At 31.3% G+C, this 16,098-nt stretch overlaps 1 protein-coding gene across 1 annotated transcript in view; it reads left to right on the top strand.

Annotated features, from left to right (window-relative positions):
- The window catches only part of LOC135962777 (glutamate receptor ionotropic, kainate 2-like), a 290,464-nt gene that overhangs the window by 73,756 nt on the left and 200,610 nt on the right, over positions 1-16,098 (top strand). Inside the window, exon 5 of the mRNA XM_065514670.1 lies at positions 10,164-10,520. Coding sequence (XP_065370742.1) covers positions 10,164-10,520 — 357 coding nt within the window. The remainder of the gene's footprint in view (positions 1-10,163; positions 10,521-16,098) is intronic.

Below are 16,098 nucleotides of genomic sequence, written 5' to 3'. Positions count from 1 at the left end.
TAATACAACTGTAATTCAATTGCTTGACTATAACTCAAGGCTTGAATTACACTTGCTATCAACTTGAATTCCAGTAAAAATGCTTATTGGTTTTTTAATACATATTATTAATCGAACACGACTTTTTCCAAACTTTTTTCATTCAGAATAAGAACATGTTCACAAATATTGTTAAATTTTATGGAAATGTTTACCTTTTTTACATAAATTTTTAATTAATTCCAATTCAATCGCATTATCTAAAAATTTATAATAAAAATTTTTGTATGATACTAAAATCAGAAAAGTGAAAAATGCTATTAGACATATTCTTCTTCTGCAGTAAAAAAAATTAAACAGATCATACTGTTTAAGAATTATTTTTTAATTACAATCAATTCATACTATTTATGTATGTATAAAAAATTTTCTTTGATTTTAAATTCAATCTGTATAAAATTTCAGTTAATATTCCATATGTACATATGAGCAATTTTAAATTTTGAAAATAGACAAACTCCATGTATAAATAAAAAATAATCAAACATCAGACTATGTTAAACGTATAAAAATATAAATCGCATAAAATTGCAAAAATCGCAACATAGACTTCATGTCTTCAATTAGTTTTTCTCCCAGTATGTCATCCTAGGCTGAATGACTTTTATGTGAAGAAGAAGACTTCATTTATTGATGCAATTATTTAGTGAAAATAATTTAAATAACAAATATTCAAGAAATATTGAATATGTATTTATGTTTAAAAACAAATAGTGAATTTGTGTCTTTAATTTAGTACGAAAAATATTTAAATAATCTCCTCTTATTTTTCCGCCATGCTGAGCAAATAATTTTCTGTTTTTTTCTATTTGATCAAACAATTATTTTATGAAAGTGTTTGATATAGTGTGACCACACGGCAAATATATTTACTGATTCTTTTTCGCAGCAGTTTGGTCAAACAAAAAGTGAAAAATTAAATTCAATATATGATAACAAAATTCAATAAATCTCTAATAAAATGATTACTTTACAATTCGAAATAAGTGCTTTAACCTTAAAAATATTTGCAAGATCAAATTATATATTTTTTAGGTATTTATGTAGCTAGTGGTCACACTTTGTTCACATTAAGAAAATATTTTGTTTGCCGACAAATAATTTTGTTTGACTAAAATCATCTGTTTTGTTGTTTGCTCTAAATTTTATTTGTGGTCAGATTCAGGCAATGAAATATTTGACGATAAACGTCAAATATTAGCTGTGTGTGACCGTACCTTTAGTCTTGTCTTTAGTTCATTTGCATAATTTTCAAAATTGTAAACCTTTGGATGATTCATGACTTCATCCCCTGGTAAACTTGGTAATTTTCCGAAAATCAGTTCAAATGGTGAGTACTCAGTATCCACATGAGGAGTTATATTGTAGGCAAATGTATAATAAGGAATCCATTGTTCCCAATTATCATCATCCACAAAAGATAAAAAATACTCATTAAATACTCATGATAAATACACAAGCTTATGATAATCCACTAACAAAACCTAGTGAGAGTTTTAATGTATTTAACACTGAAAATACCGTGATGGAAGATAATGGTACATCAAGGGGTGCTATACCTAAGGTTGGAAATAAGATAAGTAAAACTAAATCTCCAGTTCAAACAGGTATGCTTAGATATATAAGAATTAATAAGCGAAATTTAAGTCCCCAGAAAAGTCTGCCTTCTGAGAAAAAGCAAAAAATTACTGATAACCCCTTGAAAAGTAACCGTTTTGCTCTCTTGGGTGAGGAAGATTCTAATCATCAAAAAAATTATGATAAATCCATCCGTAAACCGTTAAAACCACCACCAATATTTCTAACCGTAAGTAACCGTTTTGCTCTCTTGGGTGAGGAAGATTCTAATCATCAAAAAAATGATGATAAATCCATCCGTAAACCGTTAAAACCACCACCAATATTTCTTCGTGAAACTAGCTCTAATAGCTTAGTGAAATCATTTATTGAACTCATTGGAAAAATAATTTTTATATTGTTCCAATAAGAAAAGGAGGTGTGCAAGAGACAAAAATAGTTTTATACACTGAGGATTGTTATAGAAAAATCTCTCAACACCTAAATGACAGTAAGAAAAACTTTTATACATATCAACTTAAGAGTTGCAAGGGCTTGATAGTAGTCATAAAAGGTATAGAGTCCAGTGTAGATACATACGAAATCAAGGAGGCCCTGGAAGAATTGGGCTATCAGACAAAGAATGTAGTCAATATCTTTAATAGAGACAAGGTTCCTCAGCCAATGTTTAGGGTTGAGTTAGAGCCTGATGATGGGAAATTAAAAAATAATGAAACTCACCCTATATACACTCTAAGATATTTGTTGAATCGTAGAGTAAATATAGAGGAACCTCTTAAGCGTAATCATCCAGTTCAGTGTAGCAATTGTCAGGAATTTGGACATACACGTAATTATTGTACCCTACGCACAGTATGTGTTGCATGCGGAGGCCTGCACTCTTCGTCACAATGTGATATAGTTGAGAATGGTCTCAGTAGGAAATGTGGTAACTGCGGTGGAGATCATTCCGCTAATTATCGCGGATGCCCGGTCTACAAGGAGTTACTAAAAAGATTAAGAGAGAGGCAAAAGCTGTTGAGAGGTGAAATAGTTGAATCAACACCTACAAATTCGGTATCTACATCTAGACCACTAAGCTCTGGAGTAGATCTTTCAAATGATAAAATAAATGCGGCTCATCCAGTATCACAGGAAAATGGCCAGGGAGCTACAATTAATGCTGGAGCCAGCTCATACGCCAGTATTTTAAAAACGGGTTATCAAAAGCCATAAGTCCCCCAAAATATGTGAGGGTTGGAAAACCTAATGCAAGCACTTACTGAGAATATTTCCTCTCTTAATCAAAATATGACTAACTTCATGTCATCCATGCAAAACACAATACAAGAGCTTCTGAGAGCACAGAACCAAATGATTCAAATTCTATTAACAAGAAAATGAATTTTTTGAAGATATGTTTCTGGAATGCAAATGGTTTAAACCAGCACAAATCGGAAATTTCCCATTTTATGTTAAATAAAAGCATCGATGTGATGTTAATTTCGGAGACACATCTTACAAATAGATATAACTTTAATATATCAGGATACTCATTTTATTACACAAACCATCCGGATGGTAAGGCACATGGCGGTACCGGTATCATAATTAGAAACCGATTGAGACACTATGCCCTAGATGCGTTTTCAAAGGATTATATGCAAGCACCATCTATTCGCCTTGAATACCCAGCTGGAGACTTAACTCTGAGCTCTATATATTGCCCACCACGTTTTTCGATGACCAAGGAGAAATTTGAAGAATTCTTTATAACACTAGGAGATCGGTTTCTGGCATGTGGAGACTACAATGCCAAACATACATATTGGGGTTCGCGATTGGTAAATCCCAGAGGTAGACAGCTGTATAAAGCTCTAGTTGATCGCAAAAATTGCTTAGATTTCGTGTCTCCTGGACACCCAACTTATTGGCCAACTGATCCTAGAAAAATTCCTGATCTAATATACTTCGCCATATGCAGAAATATTATTCTGAATGCAATATCCACAGAAATATCCTATGATCTGTCTTCTGACCACTCTCCTGTAATTATTAATTATTGGGAGAGACCCAACATCCCAAGATTTTTTAAGGACTCTTTGTATTTTAACACAAATTGGCTAAAATAAAGGAAATATATCAGCAGTCATATCCACACAAATCCTAATTTACAGTGTGAGGAAGACATAGATAGGACCGTCAATGACTTCACGTCATTGATTGTTTCGGCTCTGGAACTAGGGTTACCAGATAACAAAAGTCAAATAACTGGACCATAAGAAAAATTTAACTGGATTTTTAAAAAATAACTGGACAATTTAAAAATGCGCTTATAGTTCAAAAAAGTTAAATGTTAGTTAAGTTTTTTTACAAAAATAAAGAAACGTTAAATTCAGTCCTACATACATATCGTCACCTAAAATGCAAAACAACGTTTCGTCAAAAAGTTCGAAGTTGATTTTATTATTGATTACGATTTACTACATCATATTACATATGTGTAAAAAATTTTAAACTTTAACTTTCTAAAATAACCAAATTATAACCAAAATTCAAACAACGTAACATGATTTTCTTAAACAAAATAACGTTAATGCTTTGAATAATTAATTAATAAATAGTATTTTACCCTATATTAGGTGGTTTCCTTATATTGTTTAATAAATCTGTTGCAATAGAATTTTTTTGGCCATCTTTATGAAAATTTAATAAGTACATTTTTTTATTTAAATATCTTTAAAAACTCCTTTTGTATTTTAGATTTTATTTTTTCATACAAATTTATATTGATGATACGTTATTTAAGTTTTAGAAAACATTAATTCAAAATAACGTAAGACGCATATCATAAAAGAAAAGTGTACTTTTTTATAGAATATATTTCTAGTTTTATTGTAATCCAAATTTTAAAATTTTGTTTCCATATCACAATTGAGAGAATCCATATCAAAACGGACAGAAAACTGCTATTTTTGGATTTGACATCTTCGATTTTAATCAAAATTACCACACATATTACGGTTCCAAAGGACTCCTCAAATCAATCATCGGAAACCCTTTCCACTTCAAAAATATCGCGATTTGAAAATTTAAAAATTTGTTAAAATTATATCCAACATAATGTTTGATTCCATTTTAAATGCAAATATATTGCCCTTAACACATTCGCGGACAAGACGGCATATGCCGTCAAATTTAGTTAAAAATAATGGGACAGGACGGCAAATACCGTCACCAATTCTTTTTATCATTGGGACAAGTCGGTAGCTCCCGCAGTAAAGTTAATGTTAAATTATGATTTGGTAAAATGAGTGTCCCAATAAATTCTCTTTTGTGTGCCATAGAACACAAAATAATGCCCATAAAAACGTCCAAACACATGTTGTGATAAAGCTCACATCAGCAGAAGCAAGACGGGAAATACCGTTAGTTTTCAGTTAATATTTTTATTTGTGTCCTGTTGCATTTCTTTTGTTTCAATAACTGCAAGCTAATAATTTTGCGGATAAAGGTGTGTAAAGTTTGTTATGATAAAACAAATCAGGACACTATTTAAATTAATTTATATGTTCATACATACATAAATAAAGGAATTATCTAATTGTGTAGTGAATGATTACAGGAAAAATTTATCAATACCGCAAAGAGAGAGGTAGAGTTTTGAAACTGTTTGAAGAAATAGATTCTGGCGAAGAATCTGTAAGTGATCCATTCAGTGATGGCGGAGTTCCAAATTATTAGCCAGATGAAGAATTGCAACGAAGTCCTAGATAAAGAAGGATAACCTACTCAGTCTCAATACTCAGAATTGATAAAGAAAGATATAGTGGAAATTTAATCGATTGTAGTGACTGTGATAATATTTAACCTTCGCTTTACCAAAGGTTTTTTATGTACGTGGTTTACCAATACCCACCCGGGTGATACTGCACTTCTATACATATATCCGATGAACAAAATTTTAAAAAATCGAAAAAACCTTAAAAAAAGTTTAAAATGTTTTTATTAAATATTATAGAACTCTAAAATTTGTTCATTGAGTCTAAATTTTATTTAAATCGAAACAAAATGAAAAAAAATATTAAGCTAACAAAAACCGAGTGGTCACCCGGGTGGGTATTGGTAAAGCGAAGGTTAAGATAAGATTCAGAAGAAAATGAGGAGTCTCGTAATGAGATAGAGTTCGAATAGGATTGGTTGGAAAACACAACAGAAGTATCTCAATTCAATTTTAATTCAACAAGCTGCGGAAGAAAAATTTATGTTGATAAAAATTGTACTCCAAGAAGTATATTTGATCCGATTTTAACGGCAAATATAATTATGAAATTAGTAAGTTAAACTCGAAATGCACATTTTGCTACTGTTAGGCATAGATGTAGTTTACAGTTTCTGGGCCTTTGCCTGCTCCAAGGTCAAATCAAATCACGCAAAATTCGAGATATGTTTTCAAGTGATCCGCTCTATTTCGAAATACAAAGACTGGTCGTAGATTTGAACAGCTACTACGCTGTTTGAGATGCATCCCTGAAAGAAACGATGAAACAAAATCAAGCCATTAGTCCCGGTCCACACTGTGAAACATTTGCTGCAAAACATTTGAGTTTGTTGCTGAAAGGGGAAAGAGGAATGAAAAAGGGAACTTTGTTTCATGTACATGAAGTTTTTGTTGAGTATGTCATCCATATTTATTCGTTCGTATTCGTACTGTACAGAAATGTCAAAAACTGAAAAGCAAAAACTTCACTGTTTGGACACGAATGCAGTTTCAAAAGAGAATTTAAAAATGTTTTGCAGCAAATGTTTCACAGTGTGGACCGGGACTTACTGGACCATTTTTGGACAACTTTTATAATAGCATTGAACTCACTAAGTCTATGCTATCCTACAACACACACGATACAGGCACACTACGAGCAAACCGTAGAGGAAACCCGAAAGCTGTTACAGGTACTAAACCATAGGGAAACATAGAGACTAGACGTAATTGTCAATGAACGAGTCCAGTTCATGGAGGAAACACATAAGTACTAACACGATAAACTCTCATTACATCGAGAAAATACTACCGGTCACTCATAACAGAAAGAGGAATACAATATATCTAAGGTTTAACCAGCGCACAAAAGCGAAGATCCGTAAGGAAACATCATATAGGTGCAAACATTGTCCTAACAAACGTGCTAGAAATTGCTTCGACGATTACCATTTATGAAAATAGCGGTTTTGATTTTTATTTTAAAGTTAATTTTAGAAGATTTTGGTTTTCCCTATTTCCGTCTTAACTTTTTACTCTAAATAAATTAATTATTTTGGTTGTTTTTGTATCATAACTTTTATTTTAAATTTATTTAAATTATTTGTATCACTTTTTATCTAAAAACTATTAATCATCTTGAATTTTTGTAAAAAAAAAGTTTGTAATCTACATTTACATCGCTTTTAAGTAATAACGGCATATCACGCTCTGTCACATTAGACACATTTAGAATAACTGGCCCTGACAAGACGGTAAATACCGTCAAGACGGGTCTTCCCGTCGCGTCCTGTGATACCAACCTGATATTATGGCTGGGACAAGACAGTATTAACCGTTAAATAAAATTATTAAAAAATGTGACTAAATATTACTTCATTCTTCATTCTAATGATTTCGCTCCAATCCCGGATTGAATATCTTCAGTTAATCAAAAGATATAGACTATGCCACACAATGAGACAATGGAAAATTTAACTGTCCGCGAATGTGTTAAAATTGTGTAAATAAAACTATTTACTTTCAAAAGGTTAAAGATTAATTTTCGTAGTAATGTAAAAAATATCAAAGATCGCAGTGTTAAAAATTCAAAAAAAAACATTATCTTGCGGCAAAAGCAACATGTCGTCAATTATATTTGATATTTCTAAAACTTTGGAAGCTTTGATAAGTTATCCCACGATAAAAGGGATTGTTTTAAATTTAAAAATTAAATTTTGTTGTAAAGCGATTCGTCTCCGAAATCATATCATTGCTCTAAGTACGCAGTATAATTTTTTAAAAATTGATTTGCTTCTAATTGTAAACGTTTTGTTCCGAAAGATGAAATCTTTTTTAAAATAGTTACAACTTTGCTTCCATATTTTAACCGATTTTTAAGGCAATTCAAAAGATTACTCACTGTACAGTTCTATAATAGTAAAGGAATCACTTTCTAATACAAATACAACTGACTATACATTTGCAATCACAATTGTATAAATTTTCAAATATTTCTGTACGAAATATTAATTAGTAAAAAATGTTATTAATAAATAAATATTTTGCAAAATGAAAGAAATTATTTTTTAACTGGACAAATTGTGTTTTAGCTGGAAACTGGACAAGACACAAAAAACTGGACAATCCAGGCCATTCCAGGCCGTCTGGCAACCCTATCTGGAACACTCTAGGTGCCCGATCCCTCCAAAAACTAATACGCCTATTTCAAGTTCGGATATTGAAAGACTTCTTCTCGAAAAGAGAAGACTCAGAAGAGAATGGCAACATAATAGATCACCTGCTGCAAAGCAGAGGCTGTCCGCAGCAGTACGTAAACTGAAAAGAGCCCGTCATTTAGAAGAGGATCGCATAAACGAAAATTATATTAAAAGTTTGACGAGTACAAAATACACAAATTTCTCTCTTTGGAAGGCAACGAGGAACATTAAGCCACCGGTAGAGGCACAAAGCGCTTTAAGAAAAGCTGACGGAACCTGGGCACGAAGTGCTCTAGAAAAAGCCTCAGTATTTGCTGAACATTTAAGTGAAGTATTTCAACCCAACTCTACGGCAAATGAGTTTGAACTAGAAGAACTGCCAGCTTCAACAATGGCTAATGCAGCCCAATTCGATATTAGTCCTGAGGATGTTAATAGAGTAATTAAAAATAAATTAGACTTGAAAAAATCACCGGGATATGATTTAATAACGCCATCAATGATTAAGAACCTACCAAATGTGGCAATAATTGTGCTATCTATATTGTTTAATGCGATCTTAAAACTAGGAATTTATCCAAAAAATTGGAAAATTTCTCAAATAATAATGATACCTAAACCGGGTAAAGATTTAACCCTGCCATCTTCTTATAGACCTATTAGCCTACTCCCTTGTTTGTCGAAGATATTCGAGAAAATATTCCAGGAAAAGATAATACCTTTTTTGAATGATGGAAACATTATCCCAGTACACCAATTTGGTTTCCGTGAACATCATGACACCATTGAACAGGTCAATCGTTTAACTGGAGAGATTAGAAAATCTTTTGAATTAAAGAAATATTGTTCTGCCGTCTTTTTAGACGTTGCTCAGGCTTTTGACAAGGTATGGCATAAGGGTCTAGTACATAAAATCAAATGTTTACTACCACTATAAATTGCTGGAGTCTTATTTATCGAATAGACTTTTCAGAGTTAAGTACAATGATTATGTGACGAGAGAATACAAGATTGGAGCTGGCGTTCCACAGGGAAGTGTACTAGAACCTACGCTGTATTTGATTTACACCTCCGACCTCCCTACGTGCGATAAACTAACAATTTCAACATTTGCTGATGATACCGCCATTATTAGCTCAGACGAAAACCCACTCATGGCATCTAGTCAACTGCAGAATTACCTCGTACGTGTGGAGTCATGGTTGAAAAACTGGCGAATAAAGGTAAATGAGCTGAACAGTAAACATGTTACGTTCGCTCTAAGAAGAGGAAATTGCCCACCTGTCACACTCAACAACGTTAATATACCGCAGTCTGATTATGTCACCTACCTTGGTATTCATCTGGATAGACGGCTTACTTGGCGCCGACATATAGAAACCAAGAGACTTCACATGAAGTTAAAAGCCTCTAGCTTTCATTGGTTAATCAGTGACCAATCAAAATTAAGCCTTGAATATAAAGTCATCCTGTATAAGACCGTTTTAAAACCAATTTGGACATATGGAATTCAATTATGGGGAATGGCTAGCAACACCAGTATTGATCTTATACAGAGGGCCCAATCTAAAATTCTTAGGACCATGACGGGAGCACCATGGTACATAAGAAATGAAAACATCCACAGAGACCTAGAAGTGACATTGGTAAAGGAAGAGTTCAAGAAAGTCCGTGAGAAATATATTGTGAAGCTGCGAAACCATCCCAATACGCTTGCAAGACAACTTGTGCAGACCCAAACCCGATCCAGGCTCCGTAGAGCAGATCTACCACCCCGCTAAGATGAGTTACAGTTTACCATTATGGCTCTCTTGCTGAAGAGCAAATAGTTTTAATTTTAGTTATAAGATTTAAATACTTATTGTAAGGTCAAAATAGACAGATTCAATAAATCAATAAAGCGTTAAAAAAAAAAATATATTCTTTAAATTCTGCAAATAAAAAAAAATATTTTTAAGTATAATTTGGTGAAGGGTATATAAGATTCGGCACAGCCGAATATAGCTCTCTTACTTGTTTTTGTTCTTAAATGTTTCATTATTACAGTTTATTATGTGGATAAAGGATGACATTTCTTTAAAAATACATAATTGGTTTATATTTTACAGACCCAGCCAGCTTTAATGTTTGATTCAGTTTATGCATTTGCTACCGGTCTAATGACACTGGATGGTGTACATGCCTTACAATTGCGAAATTTGTCATGTGACCTTGAGGAACCTTGGAATGATGGTCTTTCCTTGTATAATTACATTAACACTGTGAATATCAACGGATTGACAGGAAATGTGGACCTGACGGAAGGAAAGCGCAATAAATTTAAAGTCGATCTATTAAAACTAAAACAAGAGCGTATAATGAAAGTTGGCTTCTGGACGCCAGATGAAGGGGTTAATATAACGGATTTCACCGAATTTTATAACACAAATACAGCTAATATTACTTTGCTAGTAATGACAAGGGAGGTAATCATTAATTAAACAAATTTTTAATTCTTAAATTCTGACTTAATTTTTTATATTAATATGTATATTGTGATATTTATTTCCATGATTTAATTATCTTAATTTAGGAACATGTATAGCTCATTATGTTGATGTATATAACACACTCATCTTAAATTATATTATAAATCAAGCCTAAAAATTGTGTGCGGGACGATTCATAATTGACCATTTCCGAAAATTACATTAACGAGCATAAAACTTTTAAAAAATTCAACACAAATAAGTTCCACAAAGAAAGAAATCGCGACATAACTTCATGGCGATCGGTCCATAATTGGTTATAGCACCCATACAAGGATTATTTCCGAAAATAATTTTATCGAGCATAAATCTCATAAATCTCATACATAAATACCAAATAAAATTTAAAAGAAAGAAGTCTCATGCAGAAATAAATCGCGCGACACGTCTGTGTAAAACACTCTCTCATCCAAAATACCAAACCGAAATTAATGACGGAAAGACGGAAGAAATATTCATTTGAGACCCAAAAATGTAAATATATTTTAAGTCCCCATAAAATTCGAAGTCGATTTAGATATGTCCGTCTGTACAGATAAATGTTTAGAATTTTCCTAAGCAGTTTGGTATTGAAAATCAGCAAAATCGGTCTTGTAAAACCAGATTTCTGTATTCAAATATGAGACAATCTCAAACAAATTTGATAATTTTCATATATTTTTGGTTATATATAAAACAAAAACAAATTTTTAAAATTTTTGAAATTTTGTTTTTGCTTTCCATATAAATATCACTTTGTGACGTGATTTACAAAATTAGGGCCTTAATTTAGCCAGTGCCCAGTGTCAGATTTTGCCATTTTAGGAGGACTAAAATCTGTATTTTGAAAACTATTAAAGGTAAAGCTACGAATTTTTGAACAAGTTATTATCATGAAAATACTCATATTTTTTTGAAAAATTAAGCGAAATCAGACAACTGCAACGACCACCGTCATTTAACAGTAACAGGGGGGTCAGGCGGCATGTATTACATGTGTATTGGGACTAGAGATGCTAATCGGGACTGATTTTTGAAAATCTCGGGGTTCGTGATTTTAGGGAAATCTAAAATCCCGAAAATTATAAGAAAGAAACGTACATAATTATGTCTTTACAATTGAAACCAAATTTTTTTATTAACTATTAATTTTTATTATTATTTATATAATTTTTCAGAGAAAAAAAGTTTGGTTTGCTTTAGAAATTGGTGTTTGTGCGTGATGTTTTTGATTCCAAATGACGTAAAAAATTATTTTCATTACTTATACAACATTGGCCATTACGTAGTGGTATGACAAAAATTTCGCTAAAATTATATGCCTAATGTACATACTGGTGAAAAACAGTACCTTAATAAAAAAAATAGTGTTTATTTTAAATAGCTTCTTAAGAATACTATTGCATCTATGGTTTCATCTGCCATTCTGTAACGAATTTTGTTTGCTGCTGCCGAAAAACATATTTCACATTGGCAAACCCATTTGCAAATACTTATAACAAATCTGCAAGTATTTTCCTCTTGTTCCTTCAGAAATAAAATGATCTATTTAGTTTACAAGTTGCAAATTTACATTATAATTTGTTTTCGTTATTGTTATTTGGGTTTTTTACATTTATTAATAATATCTATTAGCCTTTTAGCAATCGAAATATTTTCATTTTGTTCGAGCTCCTCATCTGAGATAAAATCAATTTCATTTGAAGAGGATTTAAATTGAGTTTTGTTAGATAACTTACAAAAAAATGTGAAGAATTGATTTTCTAGAGCTCCACTCAAGGAAAACCAAAAATACCGTTTTCCTTTATTAACTATATTATAGCAGGAGTTAAACTTAACAGCATCACTTTGCGATATTCGGGCATGTAGAATGTCAAAATGCTTGAAAAAGACACACAAAAATGTCAATTTCACCTATTTATTTATTAAAAACAGGATTTAGTAAATCCCGAAAACCCCGGGATTAAAAATTAAAAAATCCCGGGCTTCGGGATTTAAGATATCCCGAAATATAGAATCCCCGTTTGGCATCTCTAATTGGGACATATATTCGATACGTATGGGCAATTCCACGAGAATCGTGGTAAAAACAAAAACCCTTGAAACTTTTTTTTAAGATGATTTGAAAAGAAGAAAATAATAAAAGGTTACTATGTGAAAGTATTTAGATCATATTACATTTTAAAGACAAAAATAATAGTTTAAACTGATTGGCCCATAATCATAGTCAAAAATAAAGTACATTTTAAGAGAATTAAACTCGACTTTACTTAAGAGTGGACTTTAGGTCTATCATAGACAAGTTAAAGTATACTTCTGACGCTGAAGTCGACTCTAAATATAAAACTAGCTGAAGTTGTTTTTAACTCGTTTAACAACAGCATCAGCTGTTCTTCGCCGAGTAAAAAAGTTCGTCACAAAGTAAAAAATGTTTAAGTTACAAGATATTGGTAGAGATTTTGCAATTATTGAACAGTTATCAATAAAATTAGTACCAAAATATCGTAATTAATCTTATCTTTTCCATTTTTCCACAACAAACAACTTTCTTTCTTTAGATGTCCCGGTTACTTTTATTGTTTACGTTTTTTGGATTATTTTTTTAAATTCGTATGACAGCTGTTCAGCGTTGCCACTTGTCTGTTTTTGTTGTATATTGTATGAAAACATTTTCTACATTTGCGGTGGCACCCAGTTAAAGTCTGTTCAACTTTAATTTTGACTATGGTTGCAAATTAATAAAAAGCAGGTTTTTATTTTAAAGTTGTTTTTAAAAAGAACCGACTTTAGTGTTTGACTATGATTATGGGCCAATAGTTTTAACATCAACATATAAATGAATATGATATGAACAAAAAAATTAATGGCTTTGACAGGTGGCGAACCACTAACTTCCCGTTTTCCAGTCAAACACACTAGATAGCTGTGCTAAATGCAAAAGTTCATTACCAACCTGTATAAAAATAAGTACTTATTCTAGTAAATAAAATAATGTGCTGGGTAACCACCACTCATTACAAAATAATGCATGAAATAACTAGTTGTCATTACAAAAATTTGCAAAATTTTTGATGGGTTGTTATAGAAATTTCAAAAAAGTACCATTAGAAGAACAACAAGTAAGAGTGCTATATTCGGCTGTGCCGAATCTTACCCTTCACCAAATTATACTTCAAAATTTTAAATATTTTTAGGTAAACAAAATTTAATTTTTTTCCAGTTGTTTTTTTCATTTTTTGGAAAACAAATTTTGACTATGATTATGGGCCATTATATTTAGTTTTTTAATGTTTTAGGCTAAAATTCCGCCGAAAACTAGGCTTCCAATTAGCTTGTAGTATGAAATGAACTTGTCTCTGATTGATTTTTTGCTATTGTCAAATTGTTTATTGAAACCGAATGGATATTTTCTATTAATTTTTTTAGTTTTTGTATACACATATTTACAGAATATATATTGTTTTATTATAAGAGAAAAATCTGTCTAATTTGTCTAATTTTTTGTTTAAATGTTCGTAGTTATCCAATTTAAGATTTTACTGAAGGAAAAATTGACCACGCCAGTTTTTTCGATTTATCTAAAATCGGAAAATGTCTATTTAGCTAATTTGTTTTTAAATGTTCGTCGTAAAATTCGTAAGAAAAATTTACCACGCCCACTTTTTTTCGATATATCTAAAAGGCAGAACACCTGGAACGATTTGGCTATTTATTTTTAAATGTGCGCAATAGTACACAAAAGTTTTTGACTCCCAATAATACGCTCACTAATACGCCCACTTATCAAATGCTGTAAATATGTGACCAAAGGTAGCAGTGTTGCCAATTCTTGGTGAACAGAAAATGCTAAATACTTAGAAGAAAAAGCTAAAAAGTGCAAAAATTTTTTAATTAAAAAAATACATACATTTGACACAAAAAACAACTTAGAATGTTACAGTTGGCTATGCCGAATAGACAAACCAAAATGTATGAATATAACACACGTTCAAATGCAAGATAATAAGAATATTTATTCCTGTTTGTTGATCCTTAACTTTAAAATAACGTAATATGTGGCCCCACGTATATCATATGCCGATGTTTTTTAAACCTCGTATTTATCACCTGTCCTGCAAAATGCTCCTAGGCAAATTTTTTATATGAAAAACAAAGTATGTATAAAGTAATCCTTTGTGATAACTTCGAAATCGATGGAGAATATTTTGATAAGTGAATATATGAAAAATATGCCTCCCATGTAATACAGACAAAAGTATTCTAAAAATTATACACGTCGTCGGACAGAAATGATTTTCATTGGCAAAAACATAAATTTTGCCATTAGTTTAAAACTAAGGTAGCCAAATATTTGGTCAAAATATTAGAAATTGCGGGTGTGGCATCCTGTATACATAAATATTTAATTTAATTTTGGAAAAAAGTTAATTTTTTTATATTTGATCAGATATAAATGATCATAGCTAAACTATTATCGATAATTGTTCATGTTTGAGTTATTAAACTGCTGGTACTTCCATCCTTTGTTGCCCATCATAAGTAGTGCCACATTCATCCTTGTGAACTAACCTTGAGAGGGCGCTAGTTTTAATCATATACTATTTTTAAGTTATAACTTCTCGTTAAGTTTTTATATTCCCTTTTTTCATTAATTTTGGTAGATATACATACATATTTTTTTATTATTCGTTGCTTGAACTTTGTAAAGTTAAATTTTCTTAAATTTGAATTATATTGAATCGGTTTTTAATTTGAATTTGGTAATAAAAACCTAAATATTGTACAACTAAAGGTGCATAAAAAGAAGGGAAAGTGTTTTCTTTTACAATAAAAACATACAATTTGCTGTGTCTAAAATCAACCCTCTTTTTTTATTGTTTTATCAAGTTGTTTGGTAATTTGATAGACACTTTTACAGGTCCCACAAAAAACTGTGAAAGCTAAATTGGTGGCTTAACGTGAATTTTTCTTTCTAAATTGGTTGGATTGTAGTCTTTGAAAACAGTATACATGACATGTATAAGGTGTTATAAATATTAAAGTACTATATTTACGTCAAATTTTTATTTTAGAGGAACCTAACTTTTAAGGATCAAAAAATACATCACCCAAATAAAATTAAAAGTATTCTCTTTAAACCTATATATAATTTTATAAACGCCCGGACCCGCGCGTAAAACATTAAAAATGTTCATTCAAATAACTCCAATTTTCTCTATATATTTGTTATGACATTCTAATTTAAATCTTTGTAGACGTTTTTTGTACCTGCTTATATTTATGAGTCTAATATATGATTTTATGACCATTGTTCAAGAAGTTATCTGTAGATTTAAAAAATACAAAAATATCTCAATCGTTTCAAAAGTTACAGAGTTTTGGCCGTTGAAACACAATTCTGAGCAACCATGCAAGAATACAACATGTATTTTGAATGCGTCCTTGATGCAAATAATAAAATGCTTGAGCAAAAATTTTAAGATATAATTTGAGAACTAGAGCAATTTTGAAGAATGTATGGAAGGTTCCATCAATT

This window comes from Calliphora vicina, chromosome X, assembly GCF_958450345.1.
Source record: "Calliphora vicina chromosome X, idCalVici1.1, whole genome shotgun sequence".
In the NCBI taxonomy this organism is placed as follows: domain Eukaryota; kingdom Metazoa; phylum Arthropoda; class Insecta; order Diptera; family Calliphoridae; genus Calliphora; species Calliphora vicina.
This window is presented reverse-complemented; position numbering and strand designations above follow the sequence as displayed.